Genomic DNA, 24,744 nt, shown 5'->3' on the forward strand with positions numbered 1-24,744 from the left:
AAATATTTCAGGTTCCCCATGGGAATCAACATCTATATCATATTTTTCTTTCATAAAGAATTAAAAAATCACATATAGAGAACGATAAATTGGCGACTGCGACAGGACACTGGAAACTCGGCAATGAAGATTGATCAAATGACCGTGGTGATTTTAAAGAAGGCACTGGTATCCTAAGGTTTAACAACGGCTGGAAGCAAGGCAGAGTTACAAGAGAGGCTGCGCCAGGATTTGATAGAAAACGAGGAGGACCCAGGCAGTTTCGACTTCGAAGTCACCTCGGAGAAGGAAACCAATGACCGGGTAAGCATTATGCTTGCACAACTAATTAATTTGATTGAGACCCAGTCTAAAAACATCGAGACCCAATCTGAAAAATTCGAAGGGAAAATCGAGGCCCAGTCTCAAGAAGTAAAAGGCCGAATAAATTGTCAAAGATTTGAAAGAAGATATTTCAAAAGTTAATGACAAAAATACAGTGTAGAATTAGATGTAGATAAAGTAGTAAGTGATATGCATACCTTGGAAAACAAAGTCGAGGAGAAGATTGGAGAAATCGAGCGGGAATCCAACAGTTTTAAAACCGAAGTAGGCCAGAAATTGACAAGGTTTGAATCCGAGGTTAATAGAAAAATTTTAACCCTGGAGAAAAACATTTCTGTAGGCAGTGGTCAACCTAGCAGAGGTATGGATCTCCCCCTTGGGATACCGGTCGATCCCAGAGTAATCAGACAGTCTAGTGGAATTTCATGGGAGACTCAATGAATGTCCTGAAACATTTCTAAAAACATAGGAGTCTCTACTGGGTAGGACAAATATACCTACAGAAATATACTTGCAAATTATCAGCCAGCAGCTAAAAGCATCAGCAGGGGCTTGGTGGCAGAACATTAAAGGGCTCAGCCTTGACTGGGAGGAATTTAAGAAAGAATTTGTCCAGAGATTTGACTCGGAGTCTGTCCAAACTTCGGTAGAAAGAAAGTTCATAACTGGCAGAACATTAAAGGGCTCAGCCTTGACTGGGAGGAATTTAAGAAAGAATTTGTCCAGAGATTTGACTCAGAGTCTGTCCAAACTTCGGTAGAAAGAAAGTTCGTAACTGAAGTGCAACCCAGTAGAATGAGAGCAGGAGCTTTCGTAATTCAAAACCTCCAGCTATTTAAGCGAGTTCACGAAAGGGAAAATATTGATATTAGCGTCCCTTATATAATCAAAATGCTACATGATAAGGTTTGATCGCTTATGAAGGTGGCACAACCTAAAATCTTTGAAGAGCTCCGTCACATTTAGACGAAGAAACAAGTTACCATACCTCAAAAATGAAAATTTCAACAGTGAAGGAACCCCGGAATGCTACCGATGTGGGCAGGCCGGGCATTTTAAAGGCCAATGCCGGAAAACTAGCTCAGGACCGTTCGAGTTGCGGTAAGGAGGGTTCCAGAAGAATGAAGAAGCCCCAAATACATGACACCTGGCTAGAAGGTAAACATATTGGTCAAATCTGTAGTGATGATGAGAGCCTCCGTGGCTCAGATGGCAGCACGTCGGCCTCTCACCAGTTGATACCGTGGTTCAAATCCCAGTCACTCCATGTGAGATTTGTGCTGGACAAAGCGGAGGCAGGACAGGTTTTTCTCCAGGTACTCCGGTTTTCCCTGTCATCTTTCATTACAGCAACATTCTCCATTCTCATTTCATAGCATCTATCAGTCATTAATAAATCACTTTGGGAGTGGCAACCCCATCGTACTAATAGCCTATATCTGCTTCATTCATTACATCCCTGACCTGGTCATTGACTGGAAAACAGGTTGTAGGTTTTCATTCATTCTCTAATCCACACCACCCGGCTATGAACTTGACGATTGATGATAAGTCTTCAATCGCTATCCTTGAGACTCAAGCTTCACACTCGTTTGTGAGCATGAATGTGGCAAAATTATTAAAACCTGTTCATCCAGCTAAGGTGGCAAGTCAGGGGGGCAACTCATCACATGCATTACCAGATTGAGGGTTGTACCTTTCTTCAAGCCAAGTACTCTACTGAAGTCATAGGTATGCCAGTGAGGGTTGTCAAGGATTTGATACCTGACGTAATATTAGGACATGACTTCTTAGCTAAATATGAGGTAGCGATAGATTATATAACCAATGATATATTTTTGGTAATAGAAACAGAATCAGGTTAGCATGGGTTGAAAATAAAGCCTTTGAGTGGGAAACTTCATAAACCAATGTACTGGCCAAACTGAAAACAGGTGAAGGAGAAGGAAGACTTTGAGAAGTTGCTGAGTAAGTTCCCTGAGGTCATTACTGATAGAAACTGATTTACCACAATTGTAAAACATAAAAAATTTGTAAGGATAATACCCTAGTTAAACAAAGGCCATACCCACATAACCCAGATAAATGGAAATTTATAGTTTAAAAAAAGTCAAGGAAATGGAGAACCAAGGATTGATTGAACCTTCAGTATCAGGATTGGCCTCTCCAATAGTACTACCTAAGAAGAAAAATGGTGATTACCTACTTTGTGTGGACCTACGTCAGGTACATAACAAGACTATATCAGATGCCTTGCCCATGCCGCATCTCCGCCATCTGATAAAACAAGTGAGTGGGACAAAAGTCTTCAGTACCCTCGATTTGAACTATGGCTACTGGCAAGTAGAAGTCGAAGAAGAGTCTCGACTGATGACTGCTTTTTCCACCCCAAGAGGACTCTATCAATTCAGAGTCATGCCATTTGGTCTTAAGAATGCTCCAGCCACCTTTATGCGTCTGATGGACGAAGTCTTGTCCGGATACACAGGAGAATTCTGCCAGGAATATCTCGACGACATCCTCGTGTACAGCAAGACGTATTTGGACCATTTGGAACATCTAGCTAGAATATTTGAGAGGTTGACGTTTTACGGACTTACCTGCCAAGTCAAGAAGTGTCAGTTCACATCAAATTCAGTTGAGTACCTAGGTCATGTATTGATGGACAAGGGGTTGGAGAGATAAACTGAGAAGAATACGGCCGTTCAGGAACAGGAAGGGCCTCGTATGAAACACCAGGTATGTCAATTTTATAGGCCTCTGTAGGTGGTACAGTAGCTTTGTACCACACTTTGAAATGAAAACTGCTCCGCTAACCAACATCCTCAATAAAAACATACCATTTAAATGGACCCAGAGGGAAGAAACAGCCTTCCAGGAGATAAAAAGATCTATTTGTGACGCTCCAAGTCTAGTTTATCTGGATACAAGCCGGGAGGTCTGCTTGCAGACAGATGCAAGTGACATCGGTCTTGGGGCTGTACGGTTCCACGAGAGAGAAGGAGGAGGCAAGGATATAATTGACTATGCCAGTAGGAAACTTTCTGCTCCCGAGAGAAACTATTGTACATCTGAGAAGGAGGCATTAGCAGTTGTATGGGCTGTCGGGAAGTTCAGAGGTTATCTGGAAGGAAGGAAGGAAGGAAGGAAGGAAGGAAGGAAGGAAGGAAGGAAGGAAGGAAGGAAGGAAGGAAGGAAGGAAGTTCAGATTCTTTACAGACAACTCTTCACTTCACTGGCTGAGCCAAGTTTCTGGATCTAAGTCCAAACTGATGCGATGTGCCTTGATCCTTGCTGATTTTGACTTCGAAATTTGTTATGTTCCTGGCGTAGCTAATCAAGCTGCGGACACTTTATCAAAAAATCCTGGGGACGGACAGAAATCAGCCACAAATTTATTAGAGAAAGAGAGATTTTTGGGCCAACTAAGAGGTCTCAAACTGACCCTGTGCTCCTTTGCTATCCGGCGAGGAAATAATGAGATTGATTTAGATTTAATAAGGAAGTGGCAGACTGAGGACATGCCCTGTAACAGAATGGCATCCTAGATCAGCAAACGCAGCACTAATTGTCAATCTGTCCCAGTTCAGTTTAAAATGTGCTACAAGAACTTCCGACTCAAAGACAGCCTGGATCTTCTCCGGTCATCGTCATTCCAAAGTCGCAAACCGCGAGGATTTTGAACAAATACCATGATAATCCAGAAGCCAGTCATCCTGGTCTAGAGGAAACCTATTCTTCGATTCGGCGATGTTTCTTCTGGGTACACATGTGCCAGGAAATCAAGAACTATGTTCAAGCCCATGCAATCTGTGCTCGCACTAAGGCGAACAACCAGAAGGCGAGTACCAGCATGAGAGGACGCGATCACATCAACCTTAGGAGTTCCTCGCCCTTGACCTTATGGGACCCTACCCTAGGACATCTCAGGGTAAAAACGGGGATCCTCGTGGTGACTGATCTATTCACCAGATGGTTGGAAGCATTCACCATCCTTGAAGCTACATCAGGACGTATCGTACAACTCTTAAGGACAGAAGTCTTCAGTCGGTATGGATATCGTCGGTGCCTACTCACAGACAACGGCAGTCAGTTCACGAGACAGCAGTTGCAGACTTTCTCGAAGTGGGGAATTGAACACTGTACGATACCGATCTATCATCCACAGGCGAATCCCACCGAATGGAGAAACCAGGAACTAAAGAAGATGTTTTGGATTTACTTGGTCGACAGAGAACATACCAAGTGGGATCAACATCTACATGAGTCCTTTGAACATGTTGTATTTATGACATTCATTTTTGTGCTTGTGTTTCACACCCTCATATCATTGGCATTATGTCATTGTCACTTTGGTATTCCACTAACAATTTTAAATGAACCATTTGAATTAGAATTTTTAACGGAATAAGTTTTAGTCTCTGACAAAATAGTTTAACCATTGACAGTCTTTCCATTAACATGTTTGTATAATGTACCATTTTTCACATTTTTTCTTGGTACTGAATTTAGTAACTGGCTAAACGTTTAGCTTCCATATTAATATAAGGTGTACTCTTAAAGATTGTTTTTAGGCAGAAGATGCCCTAAATTGAGGGCGAAACATGTCCCATTTAACTGATAAGTCTGGTTATGTAACCACTATAAGTGGAAATTAAAAGTATTGAATAGGTGGATTAAAGAACACCTTTATTATTTTTGAACTGTAAATTTTAAATATGGACCAAAAATGAGATTTATAACATGTAATAAGTGGTATGTTCCGAGTTGTCAGCGGAGAGATGGTGTGGAATGACATTAGTAGACGAATAAGTTGGAGTGGTGTCTTTAAAAGTAGGAAAGATCACAATATGAAGATAAAGTTGAAATTCAAGAGGAAAAATTGGGGCAAATATTAATTTATAGGAGTTACTTACCAAGGGAGATGTTCAATAAATTTCCAAATTCTTTGAAATCATTTAAGAAAAGGCTAGGAAAACAACAGATAAGGAAGCAGCCACCTGGGTAACTGCCCTAAATGCAGATCAGTATTGACTGATTGATTGATCTTTTGAACAGCTGAATACCGTACTAGGAATGTGTCTAATTTCAGCTGGCAGGGAATTCCTCAGGCGGACAGAAGCGGGAATAAATGAATCACTGTAACTAGTAGTGAGATGGGTAGGGAAACTTAGCAGGGAGTTAGTTAATGACCTTGTTTGGTGATTATTTCTGGATGATAGGTACTGTAAACCGGTGTTTTGCACCGTAGAACACTATGAATAACTGACACAGAAATAAAACGAGTGCACGAAGGGTAATGAGTTCTTATACGGTTTGTTTTAGGTTGAGCCATTAATTTAATATAGAATGCATATCTGTATGCGTTGAAAACAAAATTCCATGCATAATATGATTAAAATAGATTAAATAAAAAATAATTTTTTGTCTACCCCGTTACTTAACTCATGCTTTGCCACCTGGGTATACGGTATTTATTCTTCCATGTTCTAGGGTGTGGGTGTATGTACATTAGTTTACCACCATCAATTTGTTTACAGCATAAGGGGGTTAGTTTCAAATGCGAGTGTGAATATAATCAGTAATCACTCAAAGCGGTTAAATTTTATAAACAAGGTAAAAGGTACGGAACAGAGAGGTTAGGAATCCAACATGGCGCGCCTCACACGTCACAGCACGCTAAACAAGGCTGCCAAATTAGGTACGGCATAATCTGGCTAATTACAAGACTATTTGTCTGGATCTGAACTCATAGGTCCGGCTAGTGACAAGACCATTGGACTAGAGTCAAGCAAAAGGGTGTCATAGTTTACCCTGTGGGTGGGGGGCGGTAGAATAATACTCATGATATCCCCTGCCTGTTGTAAGACGTGACTAAAAGGGGCCCCACGGGCTCTAAACTTGGGAGCATGGTTTGGCGACCATAGGACCCTTAGCTGAGTCCTGGCATTGCTTACACTTACTTGTGCCAGGCTCCTCACCTTCATCTATCCTATCCGACCTCTCTGCAGCCAGTCCCTGCTATGAATGGTGTGAAAATATTGCTCATAGGGTCAGTTGGTGCATGCATTTCAGTGGGCTTGGCAGACTGATATGTAATAGCAAATTCTGGCTCGGTGAGGAAAGCAACGGGAAACTACCTCACTCCTCATTTCCCTAGTACGCCTCTTCAGTGATGCTTAGGCCATCTATGACAGCTGATGGCGGAACTGTTGAGGATCCAACCAGCCTTTGGGCTGAGGACTAAACATACACATACATCCGACCTCTCTTGGTCAAGTCTTGTTCTTTTCCGACCCCGACGGTATTAGGTTCCCGAGGCCTAGAGAGTCTTTCGTTTTCACGCCCTTTGTGGCCCTTGTCTTTCTTTGGCCGATACCTTCATTTTTCGAAGTGCCGGATCCCTTCCATTTTTTCTCTCTGATTAGTGTTATATAGAGGATGGTTGCCTAGTTGTATTATACTTCATCTTAAAACAATAATCACCACCACCACCACCACTCATAGGTTAGATTCGCTAAGTAGCCAACAGGCCTCTAGCACCCCTTGTTCAGTAGCCTACTTATTCTCTTTGGTACTGGCTAGTGACAAGAACATCAGACAATATAGATCAGTGCATTCAATGTTCGACAGTGGATAAAACTTCAATTAATGAAAACTTTGACTTACCCACGAGTCAACGAGTATAACGAATGCAACTCAATCTTCGCAAACTTCTCTGTAATAAGAGGACCAGTCGCACCCTGCTGTATTACTTAGCTTCCTACTGGATTAACGTGTAATGAGGCCCAAAGAGAATAAGTATGAGGCCTATTTCCCCACTAACCATTACACTAAGAAGGAAATAACGTTTATAGGGGAAAGGTTCCCCTCCACAAATGTACCCGTCTTCGCCGAGTGCTTAAAGATGCAGACATTTTTCAGACAGCAGAAAATTAATTTAGTTCCGTACACTTTCACTTCGACATCTCTTTACACCGTCCACAGCTATTTAAATTAAACGCTTAAGCCTTCATTAAATGAATAATCAGGGAATTTCCCTTCTTGCGCACAGTGCCAAAGAGAGTAACGTGGCAGATACTGGAATTAAATACAACCCAACCGGAACCGGCATACGTCATGACACGTCACTTTCAAACTCCGCGGTTTGATTCAAGGAAAATGTTCGAGTTCAATTATTTTCGCGGAATACAGGAACAGGAACAAAACTCGAACGTTTACGGACAAATATGATTGTACTCTGCAATTACGATTTAAAGAAAGGAAGCGCCAACTATTTCCTATTTTATTCAATACCAGTACGTACCGGTACGGTATGTGAATACATCACATACCGGTATGGAAAATGTCATTAGACAATGGCTTTCCGGTTTTCATGCATAATTAATGTAACCCACGTACCGTACTGGAAATAACTAACCGCACTCTTAAACCAGAAATAACATAAAATGTTCCAAATAATTCCCTGACAGTCGCAGAGGTTAATTCATTTTTAAAACTACCGGTACCTCTAAAAAATTTCGCCATATTTGTGGGTGGCACCGCCGTCTCGATTCTCCACCAAATACAGTCTCTAGTAGAGATGGCTGAAAAATAACGTAGCAGTTACTTTGTCCCAGTTACATGTCTGTCACTGTTACAAATGTAACGAGGACGAGAAATAACAGGTTATCGAGTAACGACAACAGAAAAACATACTAGGTGAAAACAGTAACTGGGAAGTGGGGACCAGTCACTAGTAGCAGCTTGCACACTAGTAGCACCTTACAGACACAGAATGTGACCTTCAGATAGTACGCATGTCTTCCAAGTGAGAGCGGTTTCGTAGGAGATTGCTTTAAGTTCCTGCTGTCATCTGGTAGTGGTAACTAAAGTGTAAACTGTTATCACACATTCAACTGTTCGTGCAAGGCTACCTACATTATAATATTATAAGTTTCACCCGTATAATTTTTCTTGTACCATAAATAAATTATTATGCCAACTTTCCATACTGAACTGATATTATAGAATGAACGTAGATAAAATGCATTTTGTAATACTATTTCACTTTGACATCATTATAATTGAATAAACCTGACCCCGCAGGGAATCGAGCCCGGGACCGCCAGGTGACAGGCGGGCGCGTTGCCCCCCTACACCGTGGAGCACAATGAGCACAATTGTTTGAATATTCATAACAAGTACAATAAACATTTCAGATTGTCATGAATGAAAAGAACGTGATAACGTCTCTTCACCCACTTAAGTTTTTATTAATTCATTTCACACAATCTATTATAACAAAATAACACATTATCGGTTCTTCCTCTAGATTTCAGAAAAAAATGCTATGTTGTCTTCTCATTTCATCCCCTGTCTGCCTTTTGATAACTTTATAGCAAATTGGAATGCGTGTTTTGCTGTTCAACAGTGTGTGTATTATAGTGATGCGTGCGCGCATGTGTGAGTGAATGAATGGCAATTTGCAACACAGCTGTAAGGGGACAAGCTTGAAGCCGTGACAAGGCTGTGACCAGTAAAAGGTGAGTAACGTTGGACGTTAAACGGGGACAAGCTTGAAGCCGTGACCAGGCTGTGACCGCACAGAACACCAATGTGTGACCGGTAAAAGGTGAGTAACGGTGGACGTTATTTTTCACTGATACTTTTCACAATTACTTTATTGTAGCAGTGACAGATGTAGCAGTTACACAAAAATAACCGTTTGTCACACCTCTAGTCTCTAGGGTTTCTACTGTATTTGTCTCCACTCAAGGACACCACTTTCAATGTTGCCAACGCACATGAATATGACCAACCGGCAACGAGTAAGTAATCAAGGATCAAGTTCAACAGCATTAGCGCATTGCTGCCAATGGAATTTATTTTTATAGGATAAAGGAGAGATTTATTTGGTCTGCCTGAAATGTAAAGTTTCGGGTGACCACAGGGATCCAGAATACCAAAGTACGTGTTTCACGAGGAGCTGGCTTGTTGGTGTTTCATAAGTTTGATAAAATGTATACTGGTTAGTGTTTCAATAGGAGTTGTGCAGAATACTGTACAGAACTACAGAATACAACAGTCCGTTTTGGGAAAATGCTTACATTGCATAATTTGAAGTAACGGAGATTTATAGTATAATCATCCGTGTCAGAATTCTTACAAATTCCTACTGTTATTTCCATTCCTTTTTTCTGTCGCCTTGTGTATTAAATGGTGATGGTCAGCTGATAAAATATTGTTGATAATTGCGCAACAATGCAGAATGTTACTGTAAATATTTAAATTCTGTACATTTGGTACGAATGAACGGAATACTGTTTTTAAAGTAACTGCTGTTTTATAGTTCTTTTTTTCACTGTGCCTACCCTTGTTATTGATATTGTTCTGAAGAGGACACAATAACGCCATCCTCTTTGAATAACGCGGAAGAACTTGCTTCGGTAATCGGTATGGTATAATGGTATCACCTCAGCGTCGTAGTAAGTTACAACTATTCCCTCCTTACGTCGTTTCAATGGATTTAGTGAAATTCGAAGGGCTTAAGCCGAAGTATTATGTCAGTGAAAATATTTCATTCGATTATGTTGTGAATGACGAGGTAAGTGAAGTGAAAATATCATTTTCTGTATAATTTTGCATGAGCACTCGTGTCTATTACAAGTGGGTTTATACGTTAATTGACGGTATAGCGAAAGAGAAATTACTAGTGCCAGTACCGGTACCTGCATGAAACAAGCTTGCAAATTTTTGAATGTCAATAGTTTGAGAATAAAATGTATTTGTGCTCAAATGTGTTTTTTCTGAGGAACAGAATATTTTTTGATCTTCGAACTGACGGTCATTTATCCTGTAACTTATTGGCAGGGATATTTTTACCGGTATTGTAGATTCAAAGTATAAGATCTGCCTAACATCGTTCACAAGTCCTACGGTATATCTACAAAATAGTACGTTATTTTATTCAGGAAATTACAAGGAATAAGAATAGGATGTCGTAAAACAGGTAGGTACCGGTACCGTATTTATCTTCCAACAAAGTTATGACCATAAAACTATTTTGTTTAAATTACTTATTATTGCAAAACTTTCACTGTGTGTACTGGTAACATGTTTGTATTTAGGCAAAATTAAAGAAATGTGACATACAAAAGGAACATCGTTTTATAGCATATATAATTCATTGGCACTGTACTCAATGACATACCTCGTGTTTATTTCATAAACCAGTTGTACACCACAATCTGTGCACTTCACTAAGAGTTGCTTGGGTGGGTCTTCTTTTTTCTCCACTAATGTCAGGCCTCCAGAAGTGTATTAATTTGTGAGAACAGCCCTGGTGAATCCCACTATTACACCCTGGGCAACAGTATGTAGACTTCTTCATCTTCTTTTCTTCCAAGAAGAGAACACACAGCCTGTTGTTATTATGGCAATTTTTGGAGGACATGGGATGAGTATACTGCATGACTTTCTCGCCCCACAACTCTTATAGGAATTGGAATGGGGTCATTTACCAATCCCCTAACTATACTGACCACGAAGTATCAACATGGTAAAAACTTGTCAATGTTCTTCATGTACAAGATTTATGCATCAAATAATGCCATAGGCCTATCTAGAAGATTAGAAATAATTTGCTTTTAGCACATTCTAGTCTGGAACAGATGGCATAGTAAATGGACTTTTTAGCCTACTCAAGACGATGTCAACAAAATTTCATGCTAATCCTCACCAGCCAACAAATTCTGTCCGTCAGATAAACCAAGAAATAGCTTGATATAACCGGATATTACTTACATGAGTTGATTCAGAAGGAAAACTAGCAACTAAATGTAGCTGGCTCAGAACTATTTCCCAATAATGATTAAAAATTTCTCTTTCGATTGACATGTAATTAGCACATTTCAATGATTATTGCGATAAAATAAAGAGCTTCTCCAAACACCCGATATCAGGCGCTGCCGCGGGAGGAACAGATGAAATCCCTGATATCAGGCATTTGCCACTTTGAGGGTTAAACATTTATGTAACATCCTAATCTTCTAGCTATTCTTTCATTCTTATTTTAAGCTTCCATTAACTATCCAATTACCTACATATACTGTGTTTGGAAATATGCAGGATTCAATATACTGTACTATGAACGATAATGATCTCTGTCAGAGATGACTGAATGAAATGATCAAAAATATACTATTCTAAAATATTCTCATCACAAGTGTTAGACTTTTATAAATGGTTTAGGTCTTACTAATTCCCTCTGTGGGTGGGGATGGTAAAATAATACCCACGGTATCCCCTGCCTGTCATAAGGGGTGGCTAAAAGGCCCAGGGCTCTTAACTGGAGGGTGTGGGTTGGTGACCACGGGGCCCTCAGATGGTTCCTGGCATTGCTTCCACTTACTTGTGCCAGGCTCCTCACTTCCATCTATCCTATCCGACCTCCCTTGGTCAACTCTTTCTTTTCTGACCCGATGGTATTAGGTTAGAGCATTCGAGGCCTAGGGAGTCTTTCATTTTCGTGCCCTTCGTGACCCTTTCTTTCTCTGGCTGATACCTTAATTTTTGAAGTGTCGGATCCCATCCATTTATTCTCTCTCTTTAGTGTTATATAGAGGATGGTTGCCTAGTTGCCCTTCTTCTTAAAACAATAATCACCACCACCACCAGGCCTTACTAAAACCCCCATTAACTCACTTGCCTTTGCTTATTTGCATATTTAGGAATAATGTTTATGGCATTAACTCATATAATTGATTTTGCTCGGATATTCCAAAAATATTATTTCTTAATCTTAATACTAGTACCAATATATAATTGTGCATGGTTAATAACTGCATGTCTTTGGGTAGGCCTGCCTGTTGTCATCATGGCAACCCGCAAATACTGTAGGAAGATTTTCAAACAACTAAATAAAGTCAAACAGATCACAGAGACTTTTCTTTTAATAGGACAATCCCATCTTAGACTCTCACCTGCAGAGAAACTAAAAATTTTGTAAACTATGTCATCTTACTTACATTTGCATTTAGTACAAGGTTTTAATGTTTTATTGCAATAATTGAGTTCAGTAACATTTTTTAAATAAATTTACTCTTAATTTGATATTACTGAACCATGTTTCTAATTTAGAAAGGTTGTAAATGAAATGTCGTATGGCTGTTAGTGCTGGGATATCCCAGGACGGGTTCGGCTCGCTAGGTGCAGGTCTTTCTATTTGACTCCCGTAGGTGACCTGCGCGTCATGATGAGGATGGAATGATGATGAAGACAACACATACACCCAGCCCCCGTGCTGTAGGAATTAATCAATTAAGGTTAAAATCCCCGACCCGGTCGGTGGGGGGGGGGTTAAAATAATCTACATAATACAAGCTAAAAATGTGCTAAAAACATAATGGAGGAGCAAGTGAAAAGCAAAAGAGACAGATGGAGAAAAGACAATAACACTGTACAATATTTACATCACTAGATGGAGCAATAAATAACTCGCTGAGACAAAATCAGTGGAAAAAGGGGTTAATATAAAACATAATTGAACGCTCAGGTCATCAAAGGTATCAGTGAGGAACTTCATGAGAATGGCAGGTATCAACCGTGTGAATTGGCCAGCAAATTCACCATATATGAACTTCATTATTAAGCATATATGAGACAAGTTGAAAACGATTGTTCATAGGCACTCTCAGACCACATTAGAGTTGCCTAGATAGATTGTGAGAATGACATCAATTACTAATCGCAAGAACGCCACGGGGTGTCAGAGACCTAAACGATGTCAGAGGAGGCAATACATGATACTAAGGCAGAGTGAAGAAGGGACAACCTTCACTAAAATTCAATGGTGTGGAGTGGGAATTTCCTGGGTGTTGCCGCTTCAAAACAGTCGAGGGGAGGATGAAGTTCTTTCAAAGGTTCTTCTAATGTTTTATGAGAAAAGAATATTTTCTCCAAATATAATATCCAGTTTATAGAATTATATTAAGAAAAATAGAATTATAAGAATAATAATAATAAATGTGGAAAAAATAATCTAAAAATTCTGTATTTGAAGATCTGCCAGAAGTTATGCTGTGTCTACTTGTATTTCAATACAGTTTGTCGATCTGTTTCTTTTCATAGCTTCATTGTATTTTCCTGTTGATTTTTTAAATGCCTCTATTAATAGTCTACTCCCATTTTGCCAAAACACACACGAGAAATAATGGATACAACATGATTTTTAGCATTTCCATGACATGCATAGAACATGGAAACTATTTATGTTCTTGATACTATCTTTGGTCAAGGTGATATTTTCATTTGAAAAAACTAAGCACAACCAGCAAAAGAGTCTTGATAATTTTTCACTACTGCACAGACATGGTGATTCTGTATACCATGATACATTAAAATATCTTTTGAAACCTTCAAGTCTTTTAATGCAGGAGTTGGTCTGCCATTCAAAATAATATTACTTTTCTCACTAAACTTACATGTTCCTCAAGAACAGTTTAGAAGGTTCTCTATAACACAGTCATAGGAGAAGACTTCACCAGTCAGTTTAGAAGCCATGTTTGGAGAGTGTAGGGGATGGAAGAAAAATACAGTTTGCCTTTGTGTCTTACCAGCAAATAATGCAGGACACCAAGTGAGACATCCTCTCATTATAGCACTGAAGCTCACTGACACCTAGCCTGAGCGAGTTTGCCATTGAATTGCTGCAGGCAACACGTGATGTAAATCGGAAAGATTAAAGATTTTTTATCTTCTTTTTCTAGTACAGTTTTCATCATTGGACGTAGGTGATTGGTGGATTTTGGCTATCTTGGTTTTGATGATCATGATGCTTGTTGTTTAATGGGGCTGTAACATCTGGGTCATCAGGCCCTATCTTAGCTTTGTTGGTGGCTGCCCAGAATAGTGAAATTTTTGTTTTTTTGAACTATTATTGCAGGTCCTCCAGCCAAGACACATGGGGTCTCTGAGGATCTCCTTTCCCCTCGATCTTCCCTGGTATAATTTTTTGGAGGAGGGTGCATGTTTCTGGGTGCCTCATGATACGACCAAATTAGGCAAGCTTCTTGATCTTAATAGCCCTGCACAGTTCTTTTCCTTTGCACATCCTGGTCAATACCTCCTGATTCTTTACTCTGTCTACCGAGCTGATGCAAAACATGTGATGGTAGACCCACATTTCAAATGCTTCTATTCTTCTGATGGTGGATTTTGTCATAATCCAGGACTCGATCTCATACACCACGATGGAGAACATATTGCATGGTACTATCCTAACCCAAAGTTGCAATGGTTGTTCTCTGCTACAGAGCACTTGACAAAGGCTCGTAAATGCTGCCCTGGCCTTGTCAATGCAGCACTTTATTTCTTGGGAATGGTCCCAGTGCTCGTTGACAACGGTGCCTAGGTGTGTGATTTTCTCGACCCTCTGTATCAGAAGTCCGTTAACTCACAGACCAGGATCTGCGACAAGGCCCCTGTTCATAATCATATATTTGGTCTTCTTTAAGTTCAAGTCTACATCAAATTTTTCGCATGTCTCCACCACTCGACAAGATCTGCTGCAGGTTCTCCATGCTATTTGGCCACAGAAACAGTGTCATCAGCATACCTGATGTTGTTAATCGTCACTTCATTCGCTTTGATGCTACTATCTATATCATGCAGGGCCTCTGTAAAGCAGGTCTCTTGAGTACAGACTGAAGAATAGGGACAAAATACAGCCTTGCCTCACACCTCATTTGATTGTAACTTTGTGAGTCAGTGTTCCACTCGAACACAGGCCTTCTGTTTCCCGTATCAATCAATCAATCATGTCTAAAGGCAATGACTTGTCGATTCAAGCATTTTCTTCTCTCTTCAGCTTGTTGTTTCATCTGACAGTAGGAACTGCTTCCAATGTTTTGCATCGGTACTTGAAGGAATTGCTTCCTAGGTCAACCTCTCCCCTTCTTTCCTAAGAACTTTCCTTCTAGTAGATTGGTCAGAAAGGTATTACTCTGTGTGTCCAATGAATTTAGCTGTTCTTCTATGTATTGTTATCATCAGCTGTTTCTTCTCCTGTATTTCTCACAGGATACTTTCGTTGATTCTTTTCTCAGTCCAACTGACTTTTAACATTCGCTTCCAGATCCACATCTCAAATGTTTCAAGCCGTTTCCTATTCTGTTCTTGGATTGTCTAAGATTCACATCGGTATAAGAGTACACTCCACACAAATGACATCACATCATATCGAGATGTATATTTGCTGCTGCATGCTTGTTTGGCAAGTTATTCTTCTTCTTATCTCTTTGCTGCAATGGTTGTCATTTGTGATTAGGCTTCGCGGTAAGGGAAACTGGTGACTTGTTCCACTACTTTGTTAGTAAGCCTGATGTTGGTGTAATTTCACTCAGGATGTTTACTTACAACTAATATTTTTGTCTTCATCACATAAATGTTCAAGTATAAATCTACTAAATTTGATGACAGTATATTCAGCATCTTGGATAATTCCTTTTCTGAGTCTGCAACCACTGCTATATCATCTGCAAATTGAATACAATGGATTTGTTGTCCATTTATTCTAACATTAAAGAGGTACGGTGATAGTGGGCACCCTATCTTACTCCCTCCTGATTTTTACTACCTGGCTGCTTCCTTTGATGTCTACTATTGTGGCATGATCTTCATAAAGTTGTAGTATCAGCCTCCTATCTTTCCAGTCTAATCCCGAAGATTTAATAATTTTGAAGAGTTGGTCCCAATTTACATTATCAAAAGTTTTTCATCTCCATTCTTCTTTCTAATATTGCTCTTAGAGCCAAGTTTGCTTCTCCTTCTCCCATCCCTTTCCTGAAAACAAACTGGTCTGGGTCAATTTGGAAATTAAGTTTGTTATTTATCCTGGCTTTTAATACTGACAATAATATTTTGGATGCATGAGAGAGCAGTGTTATGGTTCTGTGTTCAGAGCATTCTACACTACTTCCTTTCTTTGTTATCATAACTGTTCTGCTATTGGTGAAGTCTTCAGGAATTTTGCCACTGTCATAGAATCTGCATATTACATCATAAAGTAGATCTTTCATTTTCTCACCCATATTCTTTAGTAATTCTCCTAGTATGTTATCTGGACCGCAAGCTTTCTTGTCACTTATTCTCTCAAGTGCTGATTCAAATTCTCTTCTTGTGATAACAGGGCCCTTACTGTTTTCTTCTATATCATTTTCCACTTCAATATACCACATTTTATTAGATACATTTCCATCATACAGTTCTTCAAAGTATTCTTTCCACTGCAGGCTGACTTCATCTGCATCTATGAAGATTTTTATCCTTTATTATAGAACTTTTCACTTTTGGTTTCTGGTTTAAAGCTCTGATGTGTCGATGAGCTCTGTCAGTTTTTCCTTCAGCAATATCATTTCCAATGTTCTTAATTATCTCAGCCATCAATTCCTCCTTTGCTTTTCTACAAAGAGTTGTAATTTGATTTTTAACAAGTCTATATTGTTCCTGACTTCTTATGGTATTCTTCCTCCTGTACTGGTTTCTCTTTACTATCAGATACAATATTTCTCTTGTAATCCACGGTTTCCTTGGTTCCAAAATTCTTGTTCCCAGTGTTTCATGAGCTATATTTATCAAACGTTCTTTAATATTTTCCCATTTTGATTCTTCAAGTCTATCAACCAATTCATTTGTTTTATGGGTGAAAATCTCTATATTGTTGTTGTCCTTTAGGTTGGTCACATCCAGAGGTTTTGTTTCGATGCTGGTTCTCTTTCAGTTGGATATTGCATTTGGCCATGACTAGGCAATGATCACTATCAATCTCTGCTCCAGGGTAGCTATGGCTTGTTTTAACTTGAGTGCGATAGCTTCTCTTGACAAAGATATAATCATTCTGATAACGAGCAATGTCACCCGGGGCTTTCCAGGTATATCTCCACCGTAATGGTACATCAGATAATGTGTTTGTCATGATCATATTGTACTGATGACAGAAATCAAGTAGTCTCTCTCCTTGTTTGTTCCTGATACCCAGTCCGAACTTCCCAATTCCTTCTCGATCTTGATGACTTCAACAATAGCATTAAAATCTCCCATAATTATTACATTATCTGATTCCTTTGTCAGATTCAATATTTGGTCAATATTTTCATACATTTATTCAATTTCTTCATCCGAGCTGTTTGATGTGGGAAAGTACACTTTTGAACAACAACTATATTCCTGAGATTCGTTTCGATTTTTTCAATTAGTGCCCTTTCATTTACGTGGTAGTTGTTCATCACATTTCTTACCCATTTGCTTCTAAGCAGAAGTCCTACTCCATTACTTCCTCCACTTGTGCTGCCATTGTAGATCATCCTGAAATCATCACTGTAGAAATCACCATTCCTGGCCATCTGATTTCACACAAGCCCAGAACATCCATGTCTTTCTCATTCGTTACATTTTTGGCTTTTTCCAGTTTTCCTCCCTCTAGTAAGGTTGTTACATTCTGCGTTCCGATGTTCATCGATTCATTCTTTTGAGGATTTCGCTGGATGACGACCTGAGAAGCCTCATTCCTTCCCCTGCCGAATCTTGGGTTCTGTGCCTTATGATCAGTAGACTGTACATCTTGCTGTGACAATATCATGGTTGTTTATGTACTAGGGAAACAAACCTTGACAGAAACTTTCTAAAAAGTCAAACACTTCGGTGAAATTTCTAAACCATCTATATATAGAAAATAAGAGTTTTGTCTGTACATTGCTCAGAATTTGAAAAAAATGATATTTCTGTATTGGTCATGTCCATAGTAACAAGGAAATGCACTTTTTAATTTTCCGTAATTTCTGTCTGTCTGTCTGTCTGTCTGTCTGTCTGTCTGTATGTCTGTATGTATGTATGTATGCATGTATGTACGCGCATCACTAGAAAACGGCTGAAGAGAATTTAATGAAAATTGGTATGTAAAGTCGGGGGATGAGCCGCTACAATCTAGGCCATAAATCATTTTACTCACGCTGAGTGAAATGGTAGTTTAGGGGAAGGCCTAAATTTAATTCTCAAATATTTATTTTATTAGTGATCCTATCGATAAATACTGCATAACGAAAGTTATATATAATTAAATTTCCGATCATTTATGTCATACATTGTTATCGTACCGGCTTCGATAATACAGATATTCATCAATTTGTATTTTTGTTGCCAAGTCCACATCAACGCCGAGCCACGAGAAAATGGGTTAACAGAATTTAATGAAAATCGATATATGGAGTCGGGGAATAAGAAACTACAGTCTAGGTTGTAAACAATTTTACTCACCATGGATGAAATTGTAGTTTAGGGGAAGGCGTTTAAAATTTAATTTTTAAATACCCATGTTATTGGTCCTACCGAAAAGTGCTACATAACATAAGTTATAGAGAATACAATTTCCGATCATTTATGTTTTATTCAGTTTTACCGTACCGACTATGATAAGAGTGGTATTTCAGAGTCGGGAGGAAAACTAAATGTGGAGGCCTACAATATTGAAAGTGCATAACAATGATCAACAATAACATTACATTGATCATTGTTTGCTGTGATGTTCTTTGTCTCTTATGCTGCTGCTCAACTCAAATAGATGGGATTAATGCTGCGTAACGAGTATAACAGCCTGACTGAATATTGGCGGAAAATAGATAGGGAGTTAGAAAACTTTCTTCTCTAGCATGCCATTCCTCTGGTTCATATATTTTCTGATACTACCGGTACGTTACAGACTGGTTCATCAGAGTATTCCAGCTATTCGATCCCTACTCTGACGCACTGTTTTGAATGAGCAGTGTGCACGCTTAAGGCAAACGCTCACTTAGTAGTATTAGTATTAGTATGACCTGGTCTAGGATTACAATTTAGAACTAATCCAAATTATAGCACCACAATTCACGAAATAACTCAAAATTCAACCCTGAAAAGAGCCGTTTCTTAAGGAAAGATTCTTCCTCTTCACTTTCATTAAATTCTACGTGCATTTTATTCCAAATTAGCAGTGAGGTGGGGTTTCTCCTCTGGCTTGGATGAAAAATTTGTCCGCCGCCGGCGTAGTGAATTGAGATTTTCCGACTCAACGGGTGAGTAATATTGAAAGTGCATAACAATGATCAACAAATAACATTACATTGACCATTGTTTGTTGTGATGTTCTTTGTTAAACAGATTAGTAAGAGGGCATCGTTTTTGCCCTGGGAGTCTCCACTATTCGACACCCCCACCCGGCCGAAGATAAGACGAAGTGTGTTCACGGATCACGGCTCTCTGCGGCTTGGTCATTCCAGCTCTGGAACTTTGGGCTGTTAGATCGGCAGAGAAAATAAGAGGTTTTTCATTTGATTTCATATAAAAACATTGCTTTTAATCGCGCCGTTCATACTGACGTCATTGTAATGACCTATGTTCATTTAAATTGGGGAAACTACTAAGATAGTCCTTCTGAGGATGTAAAAAGGCAGATGGAGAGTGAGTGTCTGTCATTAAAATGAAAACTCCCCAACCTGATTGTGACTGATGGTAGGCAAGGTGGCCTACCCTTACAATGAAAATTCCCTAACCCAGTCTTCATATGAGAAAAAACGTTTGGTGACTTTCCCGTCGTGTTTCTAGGGTAACGTTAAGTGCTACGCAATTTAATACAATCTTGCTCACAACGTGTACACTACGTAACCTAGAATACTGTATACAATGTAGAATTCCGTAGCGAAGCACTGGTACATCAGCTAGTTTGAAATAAAAGTGGGAGTCAGACAAGGAGACTGCCTATCACCAATTCTCTTTAACATTGTTCTAGAAAAATCATTAGAACCTGGGAAAAAGCCTTGGAAGTGAAAGGAATAAGAGGAATATATTTAGGGAGGAAAGGACAGAAATTAGAAATTAAGTGTTCGGCTTTCGCAGATGATCTTGCCTGCCCTCTTGGCTCACAACCGAGAAAATGCCCAAATTATGCTGAATACTCTATGTGAGATCGCTGAGAAAATAGGTCTCAAAGTCTCATATGATAAGACGAAATACATGGAATGTAGACATCAGGGGGAGAGACACTTAGAAGTGAAGCATGGGGCTGTAAAAAGAACTGAGAAATTTAAATATCTAGGGGAACATCACTGATTGAGGTGGGTGAATCAGTCTTTCACTCACCCCGTCTAAAATCAGACGTGCCCTAATGACCTCATGAATGTAAAGCCCTATCTGTAAGATATGTAAATATGTAAATGTTACTAGATGTAGTTTAATATTGTCAATTATTTAAGAAGATTTAGTTTTATTTTATTTATTTATTTATTTATTTATTTATTTATTTATTTATTTATTTATTTATTTATTTATTTATTTATTTATTTATTTATTTATTTAAGGTGTTGTAAATATACATATATAAAGGTCTAGATTTAGTTTGAACTTGGTTATTATTTTAGGAAATTAGTGTTATTTATTTAAGGTTTATTTGTAGTATATTATGTTTTATTGAATCATCTTAATTGGGAAACAACCTGTTGATGATAAATAAATCTATTCTATTCTATAGGCCTACCTAGATAGTTGTTGCAATCCTTCCTGTTCCCTTGCTTATAGATAGGTACAATTACTGCTTTTGTCCAATCAGAAGGTACCTTATTAACATACCATGCTAATCTTATTACTCTACTAGCAAGATACCCGTGCTTCGCTACGGTATTATACTGAAATTTACAATTGAATGCTTATTGTTTTAGATATATAATCCGCCGAAATTCGCGGTCTGACTCGTTTTCTGCGAGAACCCACCAAAACTCCCGATCTGACTCGTTTTCTATTAGATTACGGCATGTTTCCCCCCATTTTTCAATCTTCTTTTCCAGCAATCGATTTCGTACTTCCCGGGCTTTCTTTGTTTTTAAAGGAGATCCAAATACGAATTTTCACGTCTGTAACAACTTTAGTTTTTATTAGATGTATGTATTATCATTCAATTAATTCAATTAATTTTTCAAATCTTTCACCCCACCCCCCTTCATTGGATTTTCCGAGAATACGTGTTTCTTTATTTTTAAAGCAGATTGCAAATATCAAATTCCCGGTCAGTTGGGTCCGTAAATCTTTGCCATCTTTTCCTATAATCATTTTTAATATGGATAAAATCCTTCAGGAGATCCGGCGTTGTGTCATATTGGGTGCCTAGAAGGCACTGAACCCGCGGCCGGACTGCATTCTTAGTTATTACCCGTCCAGGAGCCGTTTCCAGCGCGGTCCGCACATTTGACGACGGTCCGGAACATTATTATTATTATTATTATTATTATTATTATTATTATGTGTTGCTGGAATGCATGATGACAGGAAAACCGGAGTATCCGGAGAAAAACCTGTCCCGCCTCCGTTTTGTCCAGCACGAATGTCACATGGAGTGAACGGGATTTGAACCACGGAACCCAGCTGTGAGAGGCCGGCGCACTGCCGAGGATCCTTATAAGTACATTAAGAACAGTAAAATCAATTGGTCTCACCTCCTTCTACACCCCACCGCCGTTAAGTTTATTTACCGGCACCCCCCCAAAAAAAAAAAAAAATTTAAAAGAATGCTTGTTTCTTATGTTTAAAGAAGATTTCAAACACCAATGTTCACGTCTATTACCTTCAGTTTTGAGATATAAGTATCCCCATAAAAATAATTTACTTTTTTCACTTCATTTCACACTACTCCCCCCCCCCCAAGTGAATTTTCCCGCAAAAAATACTTGTTTCTTTAATAGTAAAGGATCTTCTAAATACCAATTATCACGACTCTAACTTCTTCAGTTTTTGATTTATGTGTCCTCATGAAAGGAATTCAACTCCTTTACACTCCCGCCCAAGATGGTTTCCCCCCAAAACGCGTTTTTCTTTGTTTTTAAAGGAGATCCAAATACGAATTTTCACGTCTGTAACAACTTTAGTTTTTATTAGATGTATGTATTATCATTCAATTAATTCAATTAATTTTTCAATTCTTTCACCCCCCCCCCCTTCACTGGATTTTCCGAGAATACGTGTTTCTTTATTTTTAAAGCAGATTGCAAATATCAAATTTCACGTCTGTAACATCTTCATTTTTGAGATATCAGTAGCCTAATTAAAAGAATTCAACACCATTTTCAGTCACTTTTACCCCCCCCCTCCACCCAAGTGGTATTTCCGAAAGCTAAAAATACACGTTTCTTTATGTTTAATAGAGATAAAAAATACAATTTTTCACTTTTGTAACATGTTAAGTTTTTTTAGATAAACTGTAAAAATTCTCATTTTAAAATTTCACCCCTTTTGAGTTCCCGTTAAGTGGGGTTTCCAAACACAAATCACCTATGTTTCTTTAGATTTACAGGAGATTACAAACATCCACTTTTTACGTCTGTAACATTTTACGTTTCCAAGATATTCTGTAGATATAGTCTTTCAAAAATTCACCCAATTTGTCACTCTTGTTTAACCGCCATTAATTGGATTTTCCAAAACTAAAAAATACGTGTTTCTTTATTTTTAAAGGAGATCCCATATACAAATTTTCAGTTCTGTAATATCTTTCGTTTCTGAGATATATGTTGTAACCGTACAACTAGGTTACAGATTCCATTCAGTATTTATTATTATTATTATCATCATTATTATTATTATTATTATTATTATTATTATTATTATTATTATCATTATTAACCCGACTCATTAGATTTTATATATTATGTTTCTCATCATTTAGACTGTAATAATTAGGTATCGCGTATATTATTGTATTTAATCATAGGTTAAGTGAATATGTTTGTAATTATTCTGTATTGTAGTAAGTGAGATTTGTTGGTTTCATATTGTCATGCTGTGGCTTGTAACTTTGGCTAGATGAGCTGGCATAGTATTTTGCAATCGAGGCTATGTTTAACTGGGAATGTTGTGTACAAGGAGATTTCCCGGTGACGCATTCGGTATAGTCATTCTCGGACCGCTTGGGTACGCTTAGACGACACATGACTGATGACATCAGTGCGTGGACACGTGATTGCGACCAAGTGTCAGTATTCGCCAGCTACTGTATGTGGAAATGGAAGGGATGAACAGGAGTAGGGAGAGGAGTCGTCATCGCGAGGTTATATAAAGTCAAGGCGACGGTGGGGAGAGGTATTCTGTTCGTACTCAGTTCATAAGCAGTTGATATCGTGCAGATCATATGTAACAGTCAGATGTATCAAATGGAAGAAGTGGTCTTAGTGTGATGGTCAGAGCTAAGAGTTGTGTTTGAAGAGGTAATCATCGAGGAAGTCTACAAGTGGTGCTTGTATCCGAGCAGAGACGGGTACTATGCTGATAAAGAAACATCATCTTCTTGTGAGGATGGACTTCACAAGATGTTTCAATAATATTTTCCAATTATTTAAAATATATTGAGTGGACGTAATTACATTGGAGCTCCCTACACGCGTACATGGTATGTAGGCCAACTCCTTGTTATATAAGAAGATTACAACAGACGGCTCCCGACTTCAGCTCACAGGTTTTCCCAAGAATTTCAAGTTCAACAGCGGTGTATGCAGACAACAGGTAATTAAAGCATCAGACATGTTATGCATTCATAACATGAAGAAGAGTGTAACCAGCGGCGATATCACATCTCACTTCAAGTTCATGCCAATAGCTTTTTTTGTTTAGATTAAATTTTCCTTTTCTTTGTACCGCAAATCTCACGATATATTTCTTTTGTTAAATTAAAAGACGTAAATGATTGTTCATTGTGACGTAAATTTAGTCATAAACTCAGTTTTATTTTTAATTATAATAAGTGATTCCAGTTCCATGTACAATCCTCAATTGTGGAAATGCAACAGTAATTTAATATTGTCCTGATCCATATCCCTGTATATTGCCAGATATGTGAGTTTATCACCTCACGCCTTGAGATAATTGATATAAGAGGTATGCTCTACCGAATTTTTGTTGTTTTTCTTAAAAAAAGCAACTGGCGCTCAAACAAATGTTATTTATATTATGTGGAGGAGATGTAAGTATAAGAGTAGTGGTCGGAGTAGCCACAATGTATCCTCATTAAAGGCATTCAACCCATTTTTCACCCTTTTACAACCCTCCTATTGGGATTTACAGGAAACAAAAAATACGTTTTCCTTTATTTTTAGAGGAGATTCTAACTACCAATTTTTACATCTGTAAATTTTAAAGTTTTAAGATGTATACACACTCATTTTAAAAAATTTACCCTCCCCCCTTTTTACCCCCCAATATTTGGATTTTCCAAAAACGAAAAATTACGTGTGTTTATTTATTTTTAAAGGAGATTCTAAATACCAATTTTCACATATATAACCTTTAAAAATTTTGAGATAGATACACTCATTTTAAAATATTACTCCCTTTTCACTCCCCCCCCCCAAATTGGATTTTCCAGAAACAAAA

General features: G+C 38.5%; 1 protein-coding gene across 1 annotated transcript in view; it reads left to right on the top strand.

The window, feature by feature from the left end:
- The first annotated feature begins 9,732 nt into the window (after positions 1–9,732).
- LOC136878820 (uncharacterized) overlaps positions 9,733–24,744 on the top strand; it is a 108,858-nt gene continuing 93,846 nt past the window's right edge. The window contains exon 1 of the mRNA XM_067152322.2: positions 9,733–9,910. Coding sequence (XP_067008423.2) covers positions 9,770–9,910 — 141 coding nt within the window. The 5' untranslated portion in view covers positions 9,733–9,769. The remainder of the gene's footprint in view (positions 9,911–24,744) is intronic.

This window comes from Anabrus simplex, chromosome 8 (assembly GCF_040414725.1).
Source record: "Anabrus simplex isolate iqAnaSimp1 chromosome 8, ASM4041472v1, whole genome shotgun sequence".
NCBI classification, from domain to species: domain Eukaryota; kingdom Metazoa; phylum Arthropoda; class Insecta; order Orthoptera; family Tettigoniidae; genus Anabrus; species Anabrus simplex.